Source organism: Cygnus atratus, chromosome 15 (assembly GCF_013377495.2).
Source record: "Cygnus atratus isolate AKBS03 ecotype Queensland, Australia chromosome 15, CAtr_DNAZoo_HiC_assembly, whole genome shotgun sequence".
Lineage (NCBI taxonomy): Eukaryota > Metazoa > Chordata > Aves > Anseriformes > Anatidae > Cygnus > Cygnus atratus.
In genome coordinates, this window is record NC_066376.1 from 13,635,498 (window position 1) to 13,658,349 (window position 22,852).

At 49.5% G+C, this 22,852-nt stretch overlaps 2 protein-coding genes across 10 annotated transcripts; both read left to right on the forward strand.

Moving 5' to 3' along the window:
- Positions 1 to 312: 312 nt before the first annotated feature.
- On the forward strand, positions 313 to 7,435 carry AMDHD2 (amidohydrolase domain containing 2). Its single transcript, XM_035548687.1, has 12 exons — positions 313 to 473; positions 705 to 809; positions 1,293 to 1,429; positions 2,245 to 2,384; positions 2,772 to 2,826; positions 3,237 to 3,449; positions 4,514 to 4,602; positions 4,838 to 4,982; positions 5,240 to 5,347; positions 6,040 to 6,108; positions 6,674 to 6,775; positions 7,168 to 7,435. The coding sequence occupies exons 2-12, from the start codon at positions 727 to 729 to the stop codon at positions 7,254 to 7,256; spliced, it is 1,230 nt and encodes a 409-aa protein (XP_035404580.1). The 5' UTR covers positions 313 to 473; positions 705 to 726; the 3' UTR covers positions 7,257 to 7,435.
- A 1,526-nt stretch (positions 7,436 to 8,961) lies between these two features.
- On the forward strand, positions 8,962 to 16,383 carry C15H8orf33 (chromosome 15 C8orf33 homolog). Of its 9 annotated transcripts, none has more exons than XM_035548690.2 (7): positions 8,962 to 9,059; positions 9,629 to 9,755; positions 11,889 to 12,026; positions 12,196 to 12,923; positions 14,420 to 14,510; positions 14,633 to 14,779; positions 14,916 to 16,383. In XM_035548690.2, the coding sequence occupies exons 3-7, from the start codon at positions 12,014 to 12,016 to the stop codon at positions 15,110 to 15,112; spliced, it is 1,176 nt and encodes a 391-aa protein (XP_035404583.1). In that variant the 5' UTR covers positions 8,962 to 9,059; positions 9,629 to 9,755; positions 11,889 to 12,013; the 3' UTR covers positions 15,113 to 16,383. The 9 variants fall into 9 exon arrangements, with proteins under 9 accessions (XP_035404583.1, XP_035404588.1, XP_035404586.1 ...); XM_035548695.2 differs by having other exon boundaries at positions 11,892 to 12,026; XM_035548693.2 differs by having other exon boundaries at positions 9,014 to 9,059; positions 9,679 to 9,755.
- Positions 16,384 to 22,852: the final 6,469 nt, after the last annotated feature.

Consider the following 22,852-nt stretch of genomic DNA (forward strand, 5'->3'; position numbering starts at 1 on the left):
TTGCGGCCCCACGGGCAAGAGCGATGCGAGACCGACTTCATTTCTGGCCTTTAAAGCATGCGGGGAGCGAGCCCGGATGAGGGTCCGGTCACCGCCCTCCCGCCCCGGGCCCGGACGGGGGAGCCCTCTCAGGGGCTGGGGGGCCGCGCCCCGCCCGTGGGGCGCCCCTCGCCCCCCTCCCGTTCCCTCCGCCCGCCCCCGCGGGAGGCGGCGACCTCCCCAAGATGGCGCCCGCGGCCGCGCCCTTCCCGTGATGGCGGCTCCCCGGGTGCCGGTCACGGGGCGGGGCGGGGCGGGGCGCTCCCGTTCGGCACCGGAGCGGGGTCACGTGACGGGCGGCTGGCGGTGCCCCCCCGGTGTCCGCCGCCGTGGCCGGGCGCTCCGTGGCGGCCCCGCGCCCCCCTGGCGCCATGCGGGCCCGCAGGGCCGGGCCGGGCTGAGCACAGCCCAGCGGCGGCGCGGCTCCAGCTGAGGTAACGGCGGCACCGGGGCCTGGGGACGGGGCCGAGCACCGGGACGGAGCCCCGGGGCTGGGCTGGGCTGGGCTGGGCTGTCCGCCGGGGCGGGCCGGGAGGAGGCCGGGGCAGCCCCCCCGTGTCGCCCCGCCCCGGCTGCCCGGTCCCCGTCCCCGTGGCCGCTGTCCCGGGACCCCCCGCCCGGGATCCCCGCCGCTGTCCCTGTCCTCAGGGCTGCCCCCGTTGCAGGTCGGCTGCCACCGGCCCGACGATGCCGTCCAACAAATCCGTGTCGGACGCGCCCATCGCCCAGTTCACCAACTGCCGCATCCTGCGGGACCGCCGGCTGCAGCGGTGAGTGGGCCCCGCCGCCGCGGGGGCACCTGCGGGGAGCCTGGGGGCTGAGCGGGACCTGGCGCCCCCCCGGGCCCGGCCCCGGGCTCCTCAGCCTCCTCGCAGCCCCGTTCCTCTGAAGGGAAGGAGCCACGCGTCTCCTACAGCCCCCGTCGCGCTCCGCTCTCCTCTGGTCTCTCTTCCCAGCCCCCCTCGGTCAGTGCGTGGGCAGCTTGCTGAGCCACCACGATCCAGGAACATCACGTTCCTGTCAGATTTAACCAGAGACCGGGCAGAGGGCTGCCGCTCATGTCGCTGCTGGAAGAGCAGCCCCCGCAGCGGCCACTGAGAACCTGCAGGGGAAGGCGCTGCCAGGGTCTGCGCTCCCGCGGACCCCCGTGGTCCCCCCGCGTTGTGGTGCCGGGTCTGCTGTGGCTGGGTGGGCTGCGGGCGGTGCGGGGCTGCCCGGGGAGGAGCGGTGTGCGAGTGTGACCCTCCCCGCAGGGAGGACCTGTGGGTGCGGGAGGGGAAGATCCTCAACCCGGAGAAACTCTTCTTCGACGAGAAGGGCTCTGCCGACATCCAGCTGGACTGCAAGGGCAGCATCATCGCCCCAGGTTTCATCGATGTGCAGATCAATGGTAAGGCGAAGCCACGTGCGTGCGCAAGGAAGACGGTGGGCCCCAGGCTTGTCTGTCCCTGCTCTTCAAACCTGTAGTTTTGACTACTAGTTTCCCCTGCTCTTCAAAGCTGTACGTGCGCTGCCTGCAACCAAGCACCAGCTACTTGAGGGAGATGGGAGTCACTGAGATAATGATAAAGTACGGTTTTGCCCATGGTTGCTGCTGATGTACAACTGATCCACTTTGGATATGCAGATTTTCAGCCCGGCTTTCCTCCCGACCTCCCTTTCATCAGTAGTCCCTGTGCTGGTAGTTTGCCTACCTTACACTACCAAGGACGTGTGGAGGATGGAGCAGGACTTCTCAAGGGATCAAACCTTACCTGCAGTGGCTCTCTCCTGGGTGCTGAGAGCTTTGTTCTCTGCTAGAACATGTCAGAAGCTAGATCCTATCTTTAATGGGAAATACTCAGATTTTGCCGTTCATCAAAATAAAAAGTTGGTGCTTCTTGCAACACACTGATTCTGTAGGGAAAAGCACTCCAGTAGGATGGTGTTGGCTGGATTTGCACTAGCAGAACCTTGGGAATGTAGGGCAGGACGAGTGCTGGTGGAGCTCTTTGCTTCCAGTTCATGCCATACGAACTGAGTGGCTTGCTCAGGTCACAAACAATTTGTTTTGGTCACACACACAAAAAAAAAAAAAAGTGGTTTTGGGTGGGGAAGCTGGGTGTTCATGAGTCTGGGCCCCCACTAGAGGGGAGGATCCGGGCGGCGAGGCTGCCTTTCCACTGAGGGGGCTGCAGCTTCATCTTTGTTTTGTTCGTGGTGCAGGAGGCTTTGGGGTGGACTTCTCCATGGCTACAGATGACTTCAAATCAGGGATTGACCTGGTCAGTCAGAAAATACTCTCCCATGGAGTGACCTCCTTCTGTCCCACTTTGGTGACTTCTCCTCCATCTGTGTACCACCAGGTGAGTGACTTTCTCCCCCTCTCATCCTTAGGGTGATAAAGAGCTGAGGGCTGAGGCTGGTACCGGGAGCAGAGAGGGCTGGGGATGATGACATTGCAGAGCTTCTTCAGTGACCGAGACAGCTGCCATGGTGGGAAAGCTGTGGGCATAAGGAGTTGGACTCCAGCCCCAGATTTCTTGCCCTTAACCGTTAGACCAGTGAGGCAGCGACATTTTCCAGGCCAGCAGGTAGCTAGCTGCCTTTCGCAGTGGGGCTTGCAGCTTGCTTTCAACTTGTGGGCTGTTTGCCTTTCGTCCCTGATAGCCCAGCTCTGTGGGGACCCGGGGTTTGGGTTGCTTTGCCTGGCAGGCGTACCGTGTCTGTGTCTGACAAACCCATTTCTGTAGGTTCTCCCTCAGATCAATGTAAGAAATGGTGGAGCCCATGGAGCAGGTATTCTGGGTAAGTGGTCTTGCCGCTCGCTGTCCTCCCTGGTGCTACTCTAGGAGAGTATCTTTTCCCCTGTTAAGAGGAAAGAAGCCGCTGTAGGAAGGCACAAATGGGAGCTGGAGCTCTCTTGGTGGGAGGGATACACAGGTGGGCACAGGCCTGCTCTCTCCCTCAACCTGTCCCCAGCCTTTCTGTGCCCTCTGCCACCCACCCTTTTGGTTTCAGCAGAGCGGTGGCAATGGGGCTGTGGGGCTTGGCCGCTTCCAGTGCTGCGTCTTTTGTCGTACTGATCTCGTAGTTACCTGAACTGTGTTTTGCTGTTGGAGAATGGCAAGAGCTTGGCCCAAGCAGGGTGGACAGAGCAGGTTTCTTAGCCCTTGGTGGGGTGAGTAAGAGTTGTGACTCTGTTTCCGTTTGAGCAGGGGCCCACCTGGAAGGACCGTTCATCAGCAAGGAGAAGAAGGGGGCACACCCAGAGCACTGCATCCGCACCTTCGAGGCAGGTGCCTTCCAGGACCTGCTTGCCACCTACGGGTCCCTGGACTGTGTCCGGATAGTCACCCTGGCCCCGGAGATAAAGAGGAGCAGCGAGGTGATCCGGGAGCTCACCAAGCGGGGCATCTGTGTCTCGCTCGGTAAGGGCTGGGGAGGAGGCTCAGGGGAGGCTCGTTGTGTCTGTGCCGCGGGCAGCCTGGGGCAGTAGCGTCTCTGGTGGTGTCTCCATGTGACTGGGCCAGGTGGCATTTCTTTTTGTCACCTCTTCCCTGACCTGTATGGAAGAGACAGATGCATCACAAACAGGGACCTAGGTTGTTGCTGTAAATCTGTTGCCCTTTGTATGGCAAGGGCCAAATGTCGTCGATTGAAGAGCACTTGCAGTTTTGCACAAGTGCACTGGTGCTGTAAAAACAGGAAATAAGAGCAGTCTTCCTTTTTTTTTTTTTTTAAGCCTTCAGTTAATAAAGATATAATTCAAGGCTGACTACGTAGAAAGGTTCAAACTCTGAAGTTCAGCTGCTTTAGGCCTTATTTGACAGGTAAAATTGTTTTCCAGAGGTTGCTGTTGAGTCTTGGTAAATCGGTTTTTCAACTGGAAGTGCTGAAGGGCTCTCCCCCTACTGCATTTTTATAAGTTTTTGAGGGGTGAAATTGAACCTTAATTGAGAAGGGTATTTGTACAGAGCATCTCACAGGCATGTAATGAGAAGAATCACAGAAAGACAGAATTTGTTTGCAGAGAGATTTGTTCACATTAGATATGCTGCCTGTACTAGGGTAAACACCTGTTCCTGAGTTGTGTGTTATTGATATATTCTTTCTTTCTTGGAAAGCGCCCGCTGTTTCCCTACTCCTTTGACACCTCTCCGCATAAAGCCTTGAGATACCTGTAGACAGCCAGAAGGCACGGCCTAGGGCCTCTAGCCCAGCCAGCAGGCAGCTCTCTGCGATGCCTCTGGGAGCGAGGCAGTGTTGGTGACTGTTGTGAGCAGCGAACCTGTTCACGTGAAACACCCACTGCCAGAGGCTCCCGTGCTCGTAGTCAGACACCTCTGCGAGGAGGCTGGCATCTCAGACCCAACCACAGGTTGGAGCATCAGAGCAGAGCCCTAGCGACGATGCATCTTTACTCCTGGAATTCCCTCTGGGGAAATAAATGGAGAGGTGGGCAGAAGAATCGTACAGTGGTCTCTGTTCCCAGGTCACTCGGTGGCAAATCTTTCCCAGGCTGAGGAGGCTGTGCAGCATGGTGCTACCTTCATCACGCACCTCTTCAATGCCATGTTGCCGGTGAGTAGTCAAGGGCGTTTGCCCTGTGCTGGCATTGCTTTTGGTGCTTTCTCTCTTGCTGCCCATGAATGCTTATTCTCATCCGCGTGTTTCATACCAGGCCTTGCAATGGGGTTTCACTGAACGCTGCCAGGCAGGGTTTGATAGAGGTAGCAGCTGCATCCCCTGGCAGGAGGGGTCTCAGCCCACAAGGCCTGTTGACATTCAACGGTTTTTCCTCTCTCTCCTTGGGCAGTTCCACCATCGTGACCCTGGGATCGTGGGTCTGCTGACGAGTGACAAGATTCCTGCTGGGCGGAGGGTCTTCTATGGCATGATCTCTGATGGCATCCACACCAACCCTGCTGCCCTGCGAATCGCCCACCGAGCCCACCCCACAGGTAAAGCCATACCAGGCCCACGCAGAGTCACCAGCCTGGTGTCACCAACATCCGCAGTGCTGTCTCCCACGAGTGCTGCTCTTGCTGCCTGAAGGAAGCCATTGCCACGTGACGTGATCCACTAGCCCACTTGCCTCAGCTGCAGGTGGCTAGAGGCATCTTGGTCCCTCTCCAGGAGGGTCCGCGTGGCGCGGTGCTCGGGGCTGCAGTAGGACTGGCCACAAAGCTACCGCAGCGTGTTTGCTTGCCTTCCTCAGGCCTGGTGCTGGTGACGGACGCTATCGCTGGCATGGGGCTGGCACCAGGTCGGCACACCCTGGGCCAGCAGGTGGTGGAGATCGATGGGCTGAACACCTACATTGCAGGTAAGTGCCTTTTGCAAAAGAGCTTGGCACAGCACTGCCGCTCGTGCCCATTCCTGGAGAACTCAGCACACCTCCCAGTGCTTGTCAGTGTAAGGCAGCACTTCTGCCACCTTCTTGGGTTTTGTTGCCTGATCAGTTAGTGGCTCTGCCATGACTTCGCCTTGGGGAGAATGAGGCACCTTGTGAAGATGGGAAATGCCCCGTCTTACTGGAGTGAGGAGGAATCTGAAGATTTTTAGCTCTCTGCAGAACCTTTCAATTCATTCTTGTCCAGTGGTATGGATGCTAGAAATTGTAGCGGGGTCAGAAAGGACAGAAAAATCTCGTGGATATTTGTTGTCTTTTTGTATTTTCTGTAACACCACCACTTCTTGCTAAGTAAGTTCCCTAATTTGCTAGCAGTTAGAGACTGGGAAGATATTCTAAGGAAGGGTTGTTCCTTTGTCAGTTCCCTTCCTCTGTCTTTGGTAGCAGGTGCCTGTGTTGTGAGCTGGGGTTTCATCTAGTCCAGCTGGCCTGACGTGGGGCTGCAGGGTGACATCCTAGTAACTCCCTCCGCACTGTCAGCACACACACTCTCACCTCGTTCTGTCACTCAGCAGCAATGGCTGAGAGACCTTCAACTTGCTCCTTGTGACCAAGGATTTCTACCCTTTGGGGTCCTGCTCAGTGCTGTCCTGTTCCTTTCCCAGGCACGAAGACCCTGAGCGGTAGCGTAGCAACCATGGACGCGTGTGTGCGACACTTCCTAGAAGCCACAGGTAAGTGAGCCTTGCCCACAAGCTGTTACTTCTTGTGTCGGCTTGGGAAGAGGTCTTGCTCTTGGCAACTGTGCGCTCAGCCAGGGAACGTCCCCTTTTGTCTGAGACGTGAGGAGAAGGGTTGGCATCAGTGACACTCTCCTCAGAGATGAGTACCTTTATGAGGGGAGGTTTCATTTTAACCTGTGGCACTAAGGTGAACTGTCCTGCTCTTTCCTAACAAAGGGACTAAAAGTGAATGATCTCCTCCCCATACCCTAGGTAGTTCCCCTCTTCCTGCTGTCTCACCTAGGGATCTTTTCCCCTCCCTAGCCCCATGCTTACGTGACAAGGGCATTCCAGCTCCTCCTGTTTAGGGGAGAGGGAGTAAGACCAGATATTAGTGCCCTATTGTGATAGGAGGGGACAAAGATCATGGTGCTGGCAAATACACTGGGGCTTGTGCATGGGTTTGGTTATCCAGATGGGTCCCTGACATGCTACCAGTTGCCGTAGCCACAAGTTTGGGGCTGCTCTGGTGGTGGGGCTGTTTGCTGCCCTAATGCCTCCCCCTTCTTACCCCAAGGGTGCTCAGTAGAGACTGCATTGGAGGCGGCATCTCTGCATCCTGCCCAGCTCCTGGGGATTGAGCACAAAAAGGGGACCCTGGATTACGACTCTGATGCAGGTATTGGTATGGGGACAGTGGTATGAGGGCTCGTCTGTGCTGGAGCAAAGCAGGGGCTGCTGCGAATGCGGGCTTTATCTACCACTTCAGTGGGGGATCTGGGGAGACCCACTCTGCCCAGGATTTGCTGTGGAGTTTTGCTCTAGTATTTTTTTCTCTTGGTGGGGGTGGTGCTTCACAAGCCCTTTGGAGAGGCCCCCACATCTCAGATGAACAGGGAGCAGAGCAAGGACGGTGCTCCACTGCTGTCCTGCCACCGTGTTTGGGGTGGGAAGAACGTTCCACACACAGACAGCCCTAGAGCCCAGCTCTTTCCAGCTAGCTTCGGCTGCCCCAGTTGCCCTCCCTCTGTTTCTCTGACAGCTGCTTCCTTTCTCTCCTATCTGGTGCAGATTTCCTGATGCTGAATGACAGCCTGTATGTGCAAGCCACGTACATCGCGGGCGAGGAAGTCTGGAGACAGGATGTGTTAGGCATGTGATGCTGGGCTGTCCTGGTGCCCTCCCGAGGCTCCCTGGCACTGTGATTAGCAGCTTTGGTAACCACCCCCCCACTTCTCTTCTTTTTTTTTTTTTTCCTTCCTTCCTTCCTGCAACTCCCCTAAAGGAGCCTCATACCAAAGAGCTGTGTTTTCCAGCACAACCACTGCTTCCAGTTACAGCCATGCCTGCAACAAATTTGTTGGTGCTCAGCTGGTGGAGTGGGGAGAGCAGGCAGGTCTGTGTCAGGAGGGATTGTTGGTCCCTGGAGTGACCTGAAGGACTGCACAGCTGTCCTGTGTGGAGTCCCCAGACAGAGGTGCTCCTATCGCCATCTTACAGTGGTGTGAAGCTGTCCCAGCCTTTGCACTGTTTTATACAGCACACACTAACCTGCCTGTACCCAAGGCAGGCTCAAGCCATGTCCATGCCTCTCCACGCTGTTTGCCTTGCTCCTGGGCAGCTGCAGCTGGCTGGCCATCAGTGCCAACCAGCTGAGCTCACAGCTCTTCATGTCAGAAGGTTGCTGTTGCCTCAGCAGAAGCTGAGGACCACATTCTGATTCACTGGCACTGATCCTGTATTGTGCGTCTTCTGGAGCAAGGCTGCCGCAGCTCACTGACTCGGTGCTGTTGTAGGGCTGTCCATCAGTGTGGGCTGAATCCTCAGGGCAGAGATCAAACCCAGGAAAACAAGGCATTGCTGGTCCTTTGTGCCTTTTCCCTGCATGGGCATTGAGTCCACAGCATGTGGTTTCGGCTGGAGCCATGGACAGCATCCTGCCACAGAAAACAATGTTCCTTCCAACCCTTTGTGCTGGCTAGATGGGTCCTGCAGGATCTGCACCCAGCCATGCCTAACAGAGCCCTTGCATCATCTGATGGGTTGGTGCGTTCCTCAGGCCGCAGAGAGGACACTTTTGCTTTAGGTGATGCATCCAGGCTATTAGTGAGGGGCTCACATGCCCTCAGTCCAGCCTGGGGTCTGAGGGAGATAATCCTATGGCTCATAAGGGAAGAAAATTGCAGAGCATTTTTGGCATTTCAAGGCAGTTGCTGATAGCTCATTATTCCTGTGCTCATTATTATCTTCTTCAGTACTTGACTGTCAGTTCTTTTCCTGACACTTGGACGCTTCTGTGCCAAGACTGATGCTGTTTTCAAACCTTGTGACGAGTCTTAGCCCCTGACGAGCCTCCAACCACCAAACAGATGTTTTTTGTAGAGAGGGGTGCTTAGACAGGGGCGAAGCCTTAGCAAGCACGGAGGTTGTGAGGCAAGACGGAAGTCTGGTGAGGGTTGACAGAAGCGTGCAGATTTTTCCAGTACCTTTTTATAACCGTTATAAGTGGGAAGTGCTTTCGGGGCACTTTTGAGCCTTGCTGGGATGACTGGCAGCCTTGGGGAATTTCTAACATCAGCTGCTGGTGTCAGCAGCAAGGAAAACCTCCAGGACTGAAGCACGGAGCTGTCGAACACCCGCGCCGTGGGCGCGATGTGCGTCGTGCATCTCAGCGGGGGAGCTTCCGTCTGCTGTGGGAAGAATCCTCGGGGGGGGGGGGGGGGGAGAACCGAATGTGAAACAAGGTGTATAATTCTTTTTTTTTTTTTTTTTAACAAAATTAAATAAAAGGAAACCTAAAGCGGACGCGGAACCGGACGCTGCCTGTACGCGCCGCCTCTGGGCGCCTGGGGCTGAGGGGCGAGGCGGAACGGAGGCGCCGGGGCCTGGCGGCGGGCGGGCCGCGGGGCGGGGACGGCGAGGGGAGGCCGGGCCGGGGCGAGGCGAGGCCGGGCCGGGACGAGGTGAGGCCCGCGTGGGCCCCGAGCAGCGGCCGCTGCCCCCCGGCCGGGCCCGGGCCGCTGCGAGGGGGTCGGGGGCCGCGGCGGGGCTGGGCCTAACCCGGGGCGGGCCGGCGGAGCCGGAGCCGGGTTCGGGTCGCGTGGGGAGCCCCGCACGGCTCCTGCGGGGTGCTGGGAAGGGCTCGCCTGGCGCTTGGGGCCGCCCGGGAGTTTCCTTCGTTTTTCTCGGTCGCCTCGTTATTCTTGTGGTACGGGGAAGAGAGCGAAAGGGTGCCAAAAAGCGAGGGAAAGGAAGAGAGAAAGGGGAAGGGAGGGGGAGAGAGAGAGAAAGAAAACCGGTTGCAAGGCCTGGCTGGATGCTTTGCTGCTCGGCAGGGTTTGTTGGCTCAGGTTTTTGTATTTGCTGCCTTCCGAACGGGGCACATTGCAGCACCCTGTTGGTTTATGGCATCAGTTGAGCCGTTACACAACACGCCTGGAGCGTAAAGCCAGAAAACGTGTGTTGCTTTTTTACCTGCTAGTCCGACCTCTCACACAGACTTCAGGAAATAGTTTTAGCATCCATTTTGCAGGTGAGAGATTTGTGCTGATTTGAAACACTGCGCCTTCCCCCCGTCCCCAGGGGCAGCTTGCAGGATGAGCTGGAGCGGTGCATTTTGCGGACACATCTGCTGTGCCTCAGCCCGACTCCAACAGGAGGTAGGTGCCTCTCCCACCATCCACAGCTAAATTCCAGCCTTGGTCCTGAATTAGCAGAGACAGATATTTTTTGTATTCCGTCTCTCCAGTCTGTTGCCTGTGCTCGTGTTACATGGGATTTGTTCTAAATACAAACCAAGAAACAGCAATGAACTTTAAGAACTATCTGATGTAAACAGCTTTTTATTTTATTCCTGTGACTTCGATTCTCCCTGTTTTCTGTATTGTTTCTTGCATAATAGTTTTAGACTAAACATTAGGAGGAAGTTCTCCACTGTAAGGATAGTGAGGCACTGAAGAGGTTGCCAAGAGCAGCTGTGGATGCCCCATCCCTGGAGGTGTTCGAGGCCAGGCTGGATGGGGCCGTGGCCAACCTGATCTAGTGGGTGGCATCCCTGCCCATGGCAGGGGGTTGGAGTTAAGTGATCTTTAAGACCCCTTCCAACCCCAGCCATTCAATGATTCTATGATTTACTGTGTAATTGATTGCCGGTTGGTTCTTCTCCAGTTCTACTTCTGTTTTTCAGTCTTAAAGAAATGCTGTATTAGTATGTCTGGCCCTTAAACACCAGGTTTATTTTTGTGAAGCTTGGCCCTTATTGTTGTTGTTTGAAGGAGAAGTTACTTTAAAGATAACATCATATAAAATGCTTTTCAGGAGAGCACAGTTTTATCCAGTCAGTCCAACTTGTTAATATATGAAGTTACAGATCTTGCTTCTACCAATGACTAGGGGAGAGGTGTGGTTACCCTTTGCAAGACGCCTTGCTGAGTGTTTGCTGGTGGATCCGAGGTAATTAAATGTGCCCACTCACCATGCTTGAGCAGCAGACTGCTTTGTTACACCAGTATCTAGTGCTTGGTACCTCGTGTCAAGGAGCAGCAGGGAAGGTTTCTAGGAGCCAAGCACAGTGACAGGGCAGGCAGAGGCAGGGACTTGGCCAGAAGGGGGCCCATTCGCACAGCACCTGACAGACGAGAGCAAAGCAGGACTGCTGAAGGTAACCGTGCTTTGCCTAGAGTCTGGATTGCCAGACAAGTCTGTGGTGATGGGGTAGATCCAAACTTTAGCCAGGAATTTAGGTGTGGACCAGGGTCAAGGTCTGGATCAATGAGGTGTGTGGCTGCAGCAGTGCTGCAACGTAGCTCAGGCAGGCCAAGCATGAGATCTTCAGCTTAAAATAGCTCACAAGTGAGTGAGGAGAGAGCTTCCCTTGAAGCTTTTTTTATTTTTTCCTTTGTAACAGCTCTTATTGGTAAACAGTCCTTGAATTCAGCCAGCAAAAGTCTTTGATGTAGGAGGCATGTGTGCTCAGGGCCCTGACACGTTGGTGCTGTGAATGTATGTCTTACTTTTTTGGGTGGGCCCAGCCCTGTTGGGGTGTTTCTGCCTTGTACGCGCAGTGTTCTTAGTCCCTTCCTACCATGGCACTCTCAGCATTAGATCTGCAATCTGCCTGTAAGGTATCCCTCGTTTTGAGAGTCCTGGAGAAGCACTGCAGCAAAGAGGATGTTTTTGTGTGTGCCCATTCCAAAGTACTGGTCTTGTACATCAAACTTTTTGTGGCTTGAAATGTGTTAGACAAGCACTGGAAGACAATGCACATACAAAGTTCCCAAACTGAGGTCTTTGGGGCCCACTGGCAGGGAAGAGCTATGCTTTGTAGAGAATTGGATCTAACACAAAGAACTAATATTACTGTTGTGGTATGGGTGGGTTGTATGAGAGTCAAGAAAGATTCCTTTCTTGGGTGTACTCACTATTCAGTCAGATCTTTCCCAGTTTTCCAGAGAATCCATGTTCTTGGATTTCTCAGTTGCTTTGGGGGAATGGATGTTAAGCACTTGGTAACCTCGATGCTGTTAGTAGTGCTGCACTTTAAGATTCCTCAAAAGTATAATAAGTAGTTAAGTTCCTTTTTTTCTTCCTTTAAGGACATTTCATGGTACTGTTTTAGCTTCTAGAAGCACTTGGAGCTTCCTTTCACTTGAATGCCTGTCACGAGTTAGTTAGAGGTGATACGAACACAGAACGTGTTCAGAGGAGACCCAGCCAGCAGTGTCTCACAGGATGTTTTTTAAGGCGCACTATAACCTCTTTGTTGTTTCTCTCGATCTTTTTCTTGTGTGCAGCAGAAGAGACGCAGCACATGCCCAAGGTCCTGCGCTTCCGTGGGACTGCTTTTGTGAAGGAGCGAGAAGTGATGGACTGCGTGTTTGGGGTTTAGCGTCTCAAGATAGCTGAGGGCTGGAAAAGCATGGAGAAAGCAGGTGAGCTCGAACAGTCCCTTCAGGGGAGGGTGAAATTTGGTTCTTTTCTGCAGCTTGTGGTTGGATCGCCTCTCTGTGGCAGTACTTGTACAGAGGGAGTTGCAGTAGCAGTGGCATCCCCGTACTAGTAAACAGGTATATTGATAGTAACATTCTTTTTCTTCTCTAGACACAAAAACTGGTGATGTGGAAGTACAACAAGGCAGTGGACAGGCTTCGGATGGTGTGGCATACGGGAAACAGTCTGACCAAATCTCTGAGGCAAAACCAAAGTGGTCCATGTCATCTGACAACAACTTCCGATTTGATTTTACACTTCCTGAGACAGACCCAGAAGCAACTGGTGCACCTTTGGAAGCAGTCCCTGGTGTTGGTGGTGCTGAGCAGATACAAACCAATGTGAGAGCCACTGAGCAGGAGAACTGGAGTGGAGCTCTGCGTTTTGTTGCCTCTGGGCATGAACCCAAATTTGCCTTCAACTTTGCCATCCCAGATGAAGACTGTCCTCCGGTCCCATTAGTTCCAGCAAGCCAACATGCAGAGGGTACGGCAGATCATGAAGTGCTGGGTAGTGCATTGCCTACTGAATCAGCAGAGGTGCTGCAGGTTACAGCCTTGCAGAAGCCTGAGTTGGCTCAAACTGCAGGTAGTCCACCCAAAGAGGACAAAAGCCACCCCACATTAAAGATCCCCAAACCAGAGAGTGCTCCTGGAGATAAAACAGTGATGGAGAAATCAACATCAGATGGAGCTACACAGAAGAAGAAAAAGAAGAAGAAACAAAAACCTTCTGTCAGTAAAAAGGAGACAGAAGAAACTGAGGTCATCAGGAAGACGAAGACAGAAGCTAATGGATGCCAGAATAAAGATGCATCCCACCAGGATGAGACTTTGCAGGTATTTAAACATGGATAAGATCCCATCATTTATAAAGCCTTCAGTAAAAGAGAAACTTAGTGTCTGTGCGTAGTTTAACAATCAGTATATTGACACGACATGAAATATGAAAGACAACAATTACTGCTTGCTTGGAGCAGCTGATTTCCCATGCTAGTCAGTTAAGAACCCAGTCAGTGCCAAGGAATGCAGTGTTCCTTTGTTTCAGACCTGTGCTGAAACATTTGGTGTTTAGACTTGTGCTAGCTAATCCTGGGAACCTGAGTGCCACATTTTCTTTAAAACAAAACATTAAAATCTTGCAGGTAATTGTCCTCAGTTAGTGCCAAGCTGGTGTCTGTGGGTGTTAAAGCAGGCACTGTACCCCCAGCTTCCACATTGCCAGCTGTCACGAATTACGTAACGCAAACAGGAAAGTTGCTAGCTGGTGTAGACAAGGCTATGGCAGGTCCCAGTATGGACCTTCATGGAACTTCAGGAAGGTTCCCACTGTGAGGCATGGCCCAGAAATCAACTGAAGTTGCAAGTTATGTGTAAACACACCATTAAGATCTTATGATCTAAACACATCCTGAGATTTCCTAATGTTCTGCTAAGGTCCAGGTCTCCATTTGATTTTTCTTTTCAGCCTCAGTGTAGTTAACAGACAATTAACAAACGATGCCAGCTGGGCTATACTGACATACAAAATTACAAAAGAGTTGCTTTTGTTAATATTCTAGACTGAAGCTTTCCATCCAAAGTATTGCTTACCAACAACCTTACCAGTAAACAATGCTGAGTATCAGAAAGGTAGAAAGATTTGAAGATGATGTAAAGCCCTTCCCGTCCGTTGGAAGGAGATTGTTGTAAGGAAAAGAAGGAGATAGCATGAGGGCTTTTGCATTTATGTGTACAGAACAGTTAACAATTGCTTCAGACCTTGGGTGCAGCCCTGTTTCTCTCCCTTTCGCTGTTCAGTTAGCTAGCAGGCTTTATGTGATAGGACTTGGCTCCTTCCATCTTCATGGTCTTCAGCTCCCTAGTCTTCATGCAGTTCTGGTTGAGCAAGCACAAAGGAGCTGAGGCACCAAGACTCAGCTTCTTATTTTGTCCATTACTTACCCTTTGATTTCAGGCAGGTTCTTGGGTAGTTTTTATTGTTGTTTTGTTTTGTTCATGCTTATTCCTCCCATCCATAAGTTGAATTGACAGCTTCTTTCGTGTGAAAGGGCCTGGCCAGCTTTGCGGAAAACTGTCATCTGAATGGCAGCCAGGTATTAAATCCATCAAACAAAGGCAAGGAGTTGCAACAAAACATTTGTCCAGTGCTTTAAGTTTACCCACTGAAAATGTAGGGAATAGGGAAAATGTATTGAAGCCTATAAAGTAATCACCAGAACCAGAAATTCCGGGTAGTCCTGCCTTTATGCAGATTTTTTGGTGTGTGTGTAGCAACTGCTGCTGATTTTTGCATGGTTTGTTTCCTCATGCACATTCTGTTCCATGTTGTATAGCAGTCAGACGACCAGCTGTGGAAGGAGGTGGACTGGTGTGTGGAGCAACTGGAGCTTGGCCTGAAGACACAGAAATCCACTCCAAAGCAAGGTGAGCATTCAAGTGAACGAGAGATCCCCTGTGGGAGGGGTTGGCAGGCAGGAACAGTGCTGCAGGGGAGACCCTGTGAAGTGTCTTAAACTGTGGGTTGTTTCTCCTTTGCACTGCTTCAGCCGAGGAGGCTCTCCGTGCAATCAAGACACTGCGCAATGACAAGGCTCCACTGGTGAAGAAGCGTCAAGTCATGAGAACCCTTTTTGGAGACTACAGGAAGAAGATGGAGGAGGAGCGGTGCAAACAGCTGAAGCTCATGCAAGCAGGTAGGAACAGTTGGCATGCAGGGGGAAATGAAGAGGAAAGGACTTCACTCCTGCCCTCCACGTAGCTCTGAAGAGTGGGAGCTCACTGTATTAGATGACTAAACATAACTTGCCGCTATTTTCTCCCCTCTTTAAGCTGCAAAATCTGCCAGGATCATGGAAGTGAATGAAAGCATCCGCAACAAGAACTGCCAGGTCATCAGGAAGCGCTCTGGAGTGTGTAGGAAAAGCCAAGATTCAGCAGGATCCCCTTCAGAGTCACCCGGGACACTTAATACCGGCTCATTCAGATTCACAACTTCCCAAGAAGAGTTTCGCTTTAATTTCTTCTAAGAAAGTATCTTAGATTAAAACTGTGGGTAGAAAACTGTGCCAGATCTCCCATAAACTTGAAAAGGATGCTGTGCAGTAGAAAATGTTTTGCAAGAATCTATGTATTTCCTGAGGAAAAGATTCTCTTTCAGAGTGCCTTTAGACAAAACGGATCCGCCAACTATGCATGGACCCCAAGCCTCAATTCTACACTGCAGTCCTCTATTCTCACAGTGTAGAAAGGCACCTTTACAAAGGTGCCTCTGGAAGGAATTGGTTTCCTTCCTGCAGAATTGACATTAACCTAAGAACGTCTTTTATACTGGGAGATTTTCCCATTCTCCTGTTGCTTTTGAATAAAGCAGACCTTTTATAGCAGATGAGGAAGCAATTTGTACAAAAGGGAGTGCTCTGTAATGAAGATCCAGCTTCTGTGAGGAAAAAGGAGAAAAGGCAGTGTAAGCGCACTGGATATCTGAGTGCTTCCACGTAACACCTGTGTGAATGCAGCTCCTGGTATTGAGGAAACACAGGGCAGTATGTATAGATAATCGCTGCCATCTACAGAGCACAAAAGTTCAGGATCTTGGAGGAACATGAGTGAGAATCATCCTTGCTCATTCATCTGTTTAATTGACAGGTGTTGACTTAAAAGAGAACTGTAAATGCTGATTTAATCCAGCTTAGGGATGTTAGGGCTGTTGTTGCCAGACAGGGAAAGATTTTTGTTTCTGAAATCATGCTCTTGTCACTTAGGAAGGATGAACAATCGGTTCTTTAAAAACAAACAAACAAAAAAAAAACCCACCAACTTTACTTTGTAAGTAGCCCAGTTACAAACAGCAGTGACTCAGAGGATAAATCAGCTGTATGCTGAACCTTGGGTGGCAGTGAAATGAACTGTGAGAGCCCAGAGGTTCTCTTGCATTTGATGTGTATTAAATTTTTGCTTTATGGACAGTTGAATGTATGTCTCCAGTGTCTTGAGACTGCTTCAGCTAATGAACCAGTCTCCTGTGTTCATGAAGAAAATCTTCACCACCAGCCTAAAAAAGCTGAAGGAACAGAAGTTCTTAAAAAGGAAACATGGTATCAGGTGTCCCTAGCATGCAGTGCTTTCCTTCCTTTTTATAGTCCAGTCAGTCATCCTGCATGAGAAGCAAGAAATAGAAGTGTAGGCAGATTCCAAGGTGTGCTGAGAGCAACTGAAAGATGGTGGAAAACATTTGCTGAGAAACACCTCAAAAAACTGATGCTGGCTAAAAAAAATAAAATCATTAAACTCTGATGCAGCCACTTGCATTGTGATACTTTTTTCTTTTAAATATGTTACATATTGACTGCCTAGGCATAACAAGAAACTGAACATGAGTAACTTTTCCAATGAGTAGAAATATGGAGAGAAGACTTAAATAAAAGTGGAAACCAATAGATTAGCTGATTGTTTTACCTGCTACAAAGCACTGCTCTTATTTTGACTCTGTGGAACATCACTATACAGTATTTTCTGGATTTCCAGGATTAAATATACAAAAGCTGAATAGTTTTCAAACTTTTAGTGTTCTCATTGCATTTTCTAAGATTAAGCAGCATCCTGTGTACGACCTTGGAACTACAACTGTTTCCTTACGTAGCTGGCTGTGCAGAATATGTCTGGGAAATAGTTATTTTTCTCCTTTTTCCATGTAAGGCTAGAGCTGATAAAATATTATAAATTCCTGTGCTGTGTAAGGCTGCAGGAGTATTCTGGGAAGCATTCTTACACAATAGCCTTGTTCTACTTTTCTTTAGGCATTTGCTGTTAGAATAGAAATACTAGTGAGATAGACGTTTGGTGTAAATTAACCCAGACAGTTTATCTCCAAAGAGAGCAGAAAAAAAAAATGCATTCTAATATGTGTGAGGCTGCTGTGGTTCTTCAGAGGTCTTCACATAATGCTGACTTGCAAAGCCAACCCATATTCGTTTTGCAGTGCTCCTTTGTTGGAGGACTCAGAAGGCAAATGTTGATGAAAGCCCTTCATAGCCCTGAGTGCCATGCTTGACCTGTGCACTTGAGTGTAAGACCAGAAGTCAGCTGGGTCAGTTCCGCAGGTAGGCTGTGTAAGCTTTGTAATGTTTGACGCATCCCTGTTGCATTATCATTTGATTAATTTGAAAGGAAACAAACAACATTATTAGAAGTTAAGAGATGCTGTTGCTGCTCTGTCTATTCATTCCCCTTCAGAGAAGTCATAACACAGTCTTAATGACATTTAAAAATAAAATGTCTCCTCTTTTTAGCATTGCTTTCTGAAGGATTTCAGTGACATTTATGGTTTTCGTGACATGTCTTACTACAGCGGTGCCAGGTCTGTAATGCATGTGGCTAGAGACATGGTCCATGCCCTAAGGCATTAACAGTGTACAGCGATGGGGGAGAAAGGAGAAGTCCTTATCTGCTTGGAATTTTCTGTTCCAGTTTTCCCAGTTTAAGAAAATGTAGCTCAGTTTTGGTAGAAAATGTGGCTTAGTTCTGATTGCCTGTCTTTCTGCATCCCTCTCTGCAGCTTTATGCCGTGCACTTGAGATCAGTGTGAAAGGGGTGGCTGCAGTTGTGGCGCCTACCGTAGCTCTTTGGAGACTGCCCACCTAACCGTGGTGTGACGGTCCCGTAGTGCAGCAGTTCCAGGCCCAGGCTTGTGGCCAGCAAACCGCTTACAAGATCCTCCAGCATGGTCCTCAGGAAAAATTTTAAAGATGAGGCAAAATGGGAGCGTAAAGTACAGCAGTGCGATCAGTGAGATCATGGGGTGACAAGATGCTGTCATTTTTCTCAGACCATTCGTTCTCCTTACCAAAGCAAAGGAAAGGTCTCACTTTTGGGAACAAATTGTAGTGGTGTTTCTGCAGCAGGTTGAGACCAAGAATGTTGACACACCAAGGCAGCAGAAATCTGGGCGTGATCTCTGCTCCTTTTAGGCTTGGCATCCCCATCTGTAAAAAGATCCCTCAGCAAAGGTTAGGAAATGCAATCCCGTTCCATACAGACCCTGCCTCTGGTGGGCCGAGTCACTGGGAGCAGCCTACAAAGGCTGTCCAAGAAATCGCCACAAAGTTCAGCTGAAATCATCCCAGTCCTGAGACTCCCTCTCCCAACGCCAGCGAAGACAGAAGGAAGCCAACAAAACTAGTCCCACCGAATCTATAACTTGAGTGACTGATAGTTCCTTCCGACAAGTTTTTTGAAGAGTGCTGGGGGTAGACTGTGGAACCAGCATCTAATGACCCCCAAAGGATAAAATATTCTATTATCTTACTGAGGGGAGGAAAAAAAAACTACAATCCTACCTTATTTTTTCTTTGAATTAGAAGGAAGAAAACCTTACCATTTCAAGAAAGACAAGAATTCAAACACTATAAAAGAAGGAAAGATTTCTGAAGAGTGATAACCATCTGACCTGCAGTTTCTTAACAAAAACAAGGAGAAGTACTGCTATAAGATCATACGGAGCAGTGACAGATCTTTCTGCTGAAGCTATTTTACTCCAAGCACAAAGTTGCTTTACTTGCTTTGCTTAAAAGTTTTTTGCTGTTCACTGTGCTGCTTTCATATTTAGAACTGAAGGAAAGTTTGTGAGCCACGCTGCTTTAGAAAACTTCGACATTAAATTACCACAGTGCTTTGATTACCGGCAGCAGTTCTTTTCTGTGGTTACTGAAAACTTTAAAGGAGTGACCATCTGCTGTGTTCGGCACATCTGTCTTTCTCCCTTTGAGTACATCCACAGGCACTAGCCCCTGCATATCCCACCACCAAGATGGAAGAAGTCTGGGTTGTGTACCTGTGCCTGATCTTGCTTATCATCGTGCTTCTTCTAATGAGGCAGAATCCGCATTTGGAGGAGGCCAAGAAGGAGAGGGAAAGCAAAAGCCCTCCACCATCCTCTTCCTTTTTTCCCAGTAATGTTGGCAAACAACTGGAGCACACCCAGGAAGAGCTGGAGCACTATCTGGAGAGGCTAACCCACGTCTTGTTTGACTCAGAAACCAGGAAAAGGGATGGCCACCATGACCAGAAATCCCACCACCATCAGCACAGAAGCGCTGATGCTAAGTCTGAAACTAAGGAGCACTCAGGAAAGGAGGCAGTGTACTCGCAGTATCTGGCGAGCCATACAAGGGTTCAGGTATGAGGCCTGTAAAAACCTCCAGATTCAGAGCTCCTGGCTGAGGTAGCAAAGTGTTGAAATGCATAGCGCATGAATTTGGATGGGGAAGAGGTGGGGGGGGAGGCCTCGCTGGTTTGAAGTACAATAATTCATATTTTTGCACTGTGTATTTCAACACGAAGCAGCCATTGGGATATAGCTGTATGTGGCGCAGCTTGTAAGTACGTTGCATGTATAAGATGTTAATGGTTGCATTAGCATTTATGCACGTGTGTGTATCTATATGTAGATTGCGTTCCCTCCTGTATTAATAGAAACAGGTATCGTTCCTTATTTTAAGAAATTATTAGGCAAATTTCCAGCTATCTTCCCCTTTTCCCACATACAGTAGTGTTTTGTCAGTTTGCTCAGCTAAGGATCTGGCCCAGCAGGGTACTGGAGCTCTGTAGACACCTGTCCTAGCCCATGGTGAACACATGCTATTGAGCCACTGGAAATACTTGGGTAATTTTTCAGCTTTGCGTGAAGATCATGCATATTGTACTCTGAAAACATGAACATTGCTATTGGCAACCTGCAAATTTCTGTTCCTTGGCCAAGACACTTATTTTAGGGAATGGAACGAGATGCATGCCTTTATATTTTTATCTTTATCCTCATTGCAATACATCAGATTGTGCCCTTGAGATGACAGAGTTTCATGGCAGCTATGCAAGGCTGTGTTACTTTATGCTAGCAGCTGTTTGTATTCTTCACCCTTGAGACACATATCTTGCAGTGCCTATACCCCACTCTGCCAGTGAGCACGTTCTGGGTCTAGGTGGGAACTGCAGGATGAAGACTTCACCTTAGAGGCGAGAGTCAGACCTTGGTGTGGATAACTGCACCCTGCCAAAGGGTGCCTTTTCTTAGTATCAAAGGTGTTGCTGTAAACAGCCTTTTTGGTGAGCCAGGCAGCTCCCTGAGAGAGTCCATTACGACTTCGTAGTCTTCAAGAGCTGTCTGAGCTTTTTGGAGGAATCAATACGTCCCATTGGAGGGAGAGCGGCAAATATACAAACTGTAACACTTGGGCAAAATACATGGGCGGAGGAACTAATTCAAGTGGTTATTTACTTACTGGCATATTTCATTTACTGAAGAAAGTGATAATAGTTTTAAATCTATTGCAGATCAGAAAATAGCAATGTTTTTTCATATAAAAATGCATCATGTTGCAAAATAACATTAGCTTTTTTTTTTTTCCTAGTATGATTAAAGATGATTGTAGAATACAAATCACAGAGCGAGGGCTGTGGTCACTATTTTTGTACAGGTTAAAATAGTGCTGTTTAGCTTCAGTGAACATTCATTTTTCTTTCACTGGAAAAAGGGAGTGTAATTATTTCACAGACTTGATGCAGCAGATGATCCTCCTCTGGACAGTCGAAAGCTTTCATATAAATGCTGCTGTTACATGAAAAGAACACGGAGCGTGCAGAAGCAAAGTAACAAATTACCTTGTGTTGTTCCCCATTTTGTGTTTTGGGAGCAATAAGAAAGAAGTCACAACCTGAACAAACACTTACCAATAAGTTGTCCAGAATGAAAGGCCCGTTTCTGTTCCTACTGAGGTAAAATGGAAAGCTTCTCAACATTGCTTGGAACAGCATTGGTGCCAAGACTGCCAGGGTTTCTATGTACTGGTCATGCAAAGCATGAATGTCAGGACAGGTTCAGGAGCTGTGTTTGAGTAAGCATGTTTACACGACTGCACGGCGTGATGGAGATGCAGCCAGCTCAGAATGGGATTTGTGTGCATGGCAACGCGTGTGTGTACATATGAAGGATTTTGGGGCCCTCTCTCAGGTCAAAGTTGATGTTTTTGCTCAGGAAAGGGATTCAGCATTCTTTTCTTTCTTAGCGTTTTGTGTCTCTTTCAAAGTGAATGTAGGTTGTTGGAAGGTGCCAAGTTGCGAACTCTGGAAAAGGAAATCCTCAGTGTTGTCTAGCAGAGGCAGGATGGCTTGCAGCAAAAGCTTCTTCAGAAATGTCAGCCTCAAGCAGTCACATCCAGAATTTCTGCTTGCTTTACCTGCCCAGTTCTGAGAAAGCCTGCAGGTCTGCTGGTGCTGCTGTGTGGAGGGACTGATATAAAACCCTGCAATGATGGAGGCAGAGAAAACACAACCTAGCTGGAGTAGGAGGCCCTGGACAACAGCATTCAGGAGCAAATCCGGAAATTCAGAATAATGTGACCAGTACTGGCAAAAGGCCTTGCAGATTTCTGAGGTGTATCGGACTGATTAAATGTACTCTGGATCAAGTCACAGTCAGCCAGCTATCAGTGTGGACACTTTTGATTATCTCATCTTCCACTGGAGAAAGCTGTTCTGTCTTAGAAATAGTTGTTGAAAAGGAGCTAGTGTTTTTGTGTGTTTTTTGTTTTGTTTTGTTTTTTCATTCGTTTGGTTTTTGTCTTTCCTTGTACTCATCTAAGCACTCTCCTAGCAAGTTAGAATCCATATTTTCTTATTATTTTCTATTTGTTTTTACTTATGAATATCTTAAATGATAAAAAAAATCATTTTCAGATTTCCCTTCATTTCCCACTGATTCCCTGTTCTCATGGGAACTGAGCACTTCACTCATTACAGCCAGAACAGAAGCAAGTGAACGTACTCAGAAGTGACAGTAAAAAGTGCAGCAGGATAAGATGGGTAAAGGCGGTAGGTGAAACAGAGCAATAAGCACATTATTTAGGAAAAAATGTACTCAGAGGGTTTATTGCTTCATTAAACTAAATCAGAGTGGGGTTATTCTCAGGTTGTTTTCAGAAGCAATGAAAAATTAGTGGTGACAGATGGCAAAGAGGCGTGGGCTTCCTACATACTGGAAAAATAGATTGCCAGCCAATCTATGGTGCCATGGGTGGTGGAGCACGTGTTCATGTTAGGACAAGGCAGGAGCTGGAAATCTTTTAGCGTCGCCATAGATTTAGAAAACCCACAGTGCCATCTTTGAGCCACACAGTGGTGAAGGTTTTTATTTATAGAGCTGAAATCCTCTCAAGGCCTGCCATTGTGCTGCTTTCTAGATGCATCTGTGTCATTTTTTTCAGCATAAAGGCTTGTAGGTAGAGAGGATATCTGCCATTAGACTTCTGGAGCTTATGTGCCTGAAAGTTTCTCTGCTGCTCCTTTTTTCATTTTTTTTTTTCCCAGCTGCATCATTTAGTCTAAGAAAAGGTAATCCGTCTCCCAGATCCGTGTCTCAGGGTGCCCCGGTATACATAGCCCCTTGTAGCACCACGGGAATGGATGAGGCTGGGAGGGATGTCCAGCAGCCAGCCTGGTCAGCTAGACCACATTGCCCAGGATTGTGTCCAGTCAGAGTTTTAATAATTCTGTCTAGATAAATCCGCTATGTACATATATACATCCTCTAACACAGTAATATTTGAACATTTATATACAAAAACAAACAAAAAATACCAAACACATTTCTTTGGAAGTCTCTGCTTCTATCCACGTTCTCCTTCATCTCTGTATTGCGTCTCGATATCTCTCCATCTCATAATTCTCTAGCATACACTGTAACCCCAGCCAAGTCCCTTAGACAGATATCAGGA

What these genes read in the sequence shown, in the direction of transcription:
- AMDHD2 (XM_035548687.1), top strand. Translation starts at nt 727, where the DNA reads ATGCCGTCCAACAAATCCGTGTCGGACGCGCCCATCGCCCAGTTCACC. An exon ending in CATCGATGTGCAGATCAATG is followed by an intron (nt 1,430 to 2,244) that starts GTAAGGCGAAGC and finishes TTCGTGGTGCAG; the next exon opens with GAGGCTTTGGGGTGGACTTC. An exon ending in ACACTTCCTAGAAGCCACAG is followed by an intron (nt 6,109 to 6,673) that starts GTAAGTGAGCCT and finishes TCTTACCCCAAG; the next exon opens with GGTGCTCAGTAGAGACTGCA.
- C15H8orf33 (XM_035548690.2), top strand. An exon ending in ACCAGGATGAGACTTTGCAG is followed by an intron (nt 12,924 to 14,419) that starts GTATTTAAACAT and finishes CATGTTGTATAG; the next exon opens with CAGTCAGACGACCAGCTGTG. An exon ending in GAAATCCACTCCAAAGCAAG is followed by an intron (nt 14,511 to 14,632) that starts GTGAGCATTCAA and finishes GCACTGCTTCAG; the next exon opens with CCGAGGAGGCTCTCCGTGCA.